Genomic DNA, 1,536 nt, shown 5'->3' on the forward strand with positions numbered 1-1,536 from the left:
AATGTTTTCAAATGAATTGACTTATTTTAAACAAATACAAATATTTTACTAAATATTTATAAAATCAAGGTACACATATGTCAACTAAAATAAGATAAATAATATAAATTACAATACAACTAATATATCAAATCATGATAGCATTCAAATAATTTATAGAATATAATAGAACATTTTAAAAGTCTTATAAAATCATAATTACACAATGAAGAAAGCAAGTCCCTCTAAACTACACATTTTTCATAAATCTTTACAATAGAATGTGATTAAACCTTTTTCAAATGGTTTTTTTTTTAAACAAATAGAAATATTAAGCTAAATGCTTATGAAAAAAAGACAAAAATATGATAAATATAAAAAGAACTAGAATAGGTGACTTCAATCATCTTCAAAATAGTTTATAATTAATACAACTCACAATACCAAATAATAAAATGTGATTGCTCTAATTATTTGAAATGATACCCCATACACCATAATAAGGCTTTCATAAAGCCTTTCGAAAACATTATAGCCTAGAGGTCAAAACTACAAACTTTATTGAATGCACTTCCTTGAGGGCTCCATATTTCAAAACCATCTTCAAATTTTCTTATTCCCTGCCCTAGGCATTGAACTTTGGAATAAGAAGGAAATCCATTTACTCAGTAACACTCATAGAGTGTGATATTGACCCTCAGCCTGAAGTAAACATCTCCCTCATATGAATCAGTAGAAATGGTAGCAATTCCTCTGGCCATCAAGAAATCCCCTGTTCCACCCACAACAGATATATCTCTATACTTACTCAAGATGGGATCTGCCCCATTGAAGGTAATGGTGCCCCTATGGTCTGTTGAATTCAGCACAAATGTGAACCCCAGCCAAGAACTGAAGGTGTTCTTCATGTCATAGAAGTAGAACCCCTGAGCTCTTCCCACTGGAGGAGAGTGAAGATTGTTGTCAAGAGTGATTGGATCATCAAACACAGCAAGATTCCCAAAGTGGTTGTTGCCAGTCATAATGGTGAGATTGGCTCCTTCAGGGGCTGCAACAAGTGTAGATGTCGCATTGTGTGCATTCTTGCCATTGTAGATTATATCATGGAAATACAGCACAAAACTCTTGCAAGGCTTTGGAAGCTTCATCTTCCTTCTATGGCAATCTACGGATTTTAGCATGATGGAAGACACTAGAAGGCATAGAAAGCATAACTGAAGAACTCTGATAGCTCTCATTGCCATTGGCGATATAAAAGCTAAAGAGATCTTTGAGGAAAAGAGGGCTCTCAAGGAAAGAAAGAAAGAGACTCTTACTGATGTTTGCTCCATCTTCTACTGAAGCTCTATATATAGATTTTTTCTGAACAAGAAAGTAAATCATGTGTCACATATGATCTCCACAGGATTTCTGAAGTGAGATGAGAGCGGCCCTTAGTCAAATGCTTTCGCCGTCTCGTGGGAGAATTCGACTTCTAAAGTGAATTTTGTTTTGTTTATTGGCTATGAGGGCATTTGGTCAGATTTCGTGACGGCTTTCATCATTCATGGGCATTGA

General features: G+C 34.7%; 1 protein-coding gene across 1 annotated transcript; it reads right to left on the reverse strand.

Annotated features, from left to right (window-relative positions):
* Positions 1-427: 427 nt before the first annotated feature.
* Positions 428-1,309, reverse strand: LOC149539320 (dirigent protein-like). The gene has a single exon (XM_089800625.1). The coding sequence runs from the start codon at positions 1,221-1,223 to the stop codon at positions 645-647; it is 579 nt and encodes a 192-aa protein (XP_089656751.1). The 5' UTR covers positions 1,224-1,309; the 3' UTR covers positions 428-644.
* Positions 1,310-1,536: the final 227 nt, after the last annotated feature.

Source organism: Cupressus sempervirens, chromosome 9 (genome assembly GCF_028749045.1).
Source record: "Cupressus sempervirens isolate cs-2001-9-10 chromosome 9, ASM2874904v1, whole genome shotgun sequence".
NCBI lineage: Eukaryota > Viridiplantae > Streptophyta > Pinopsida > Cupressales > Cupressaceae > Cupressus > Cupressus sempervirens.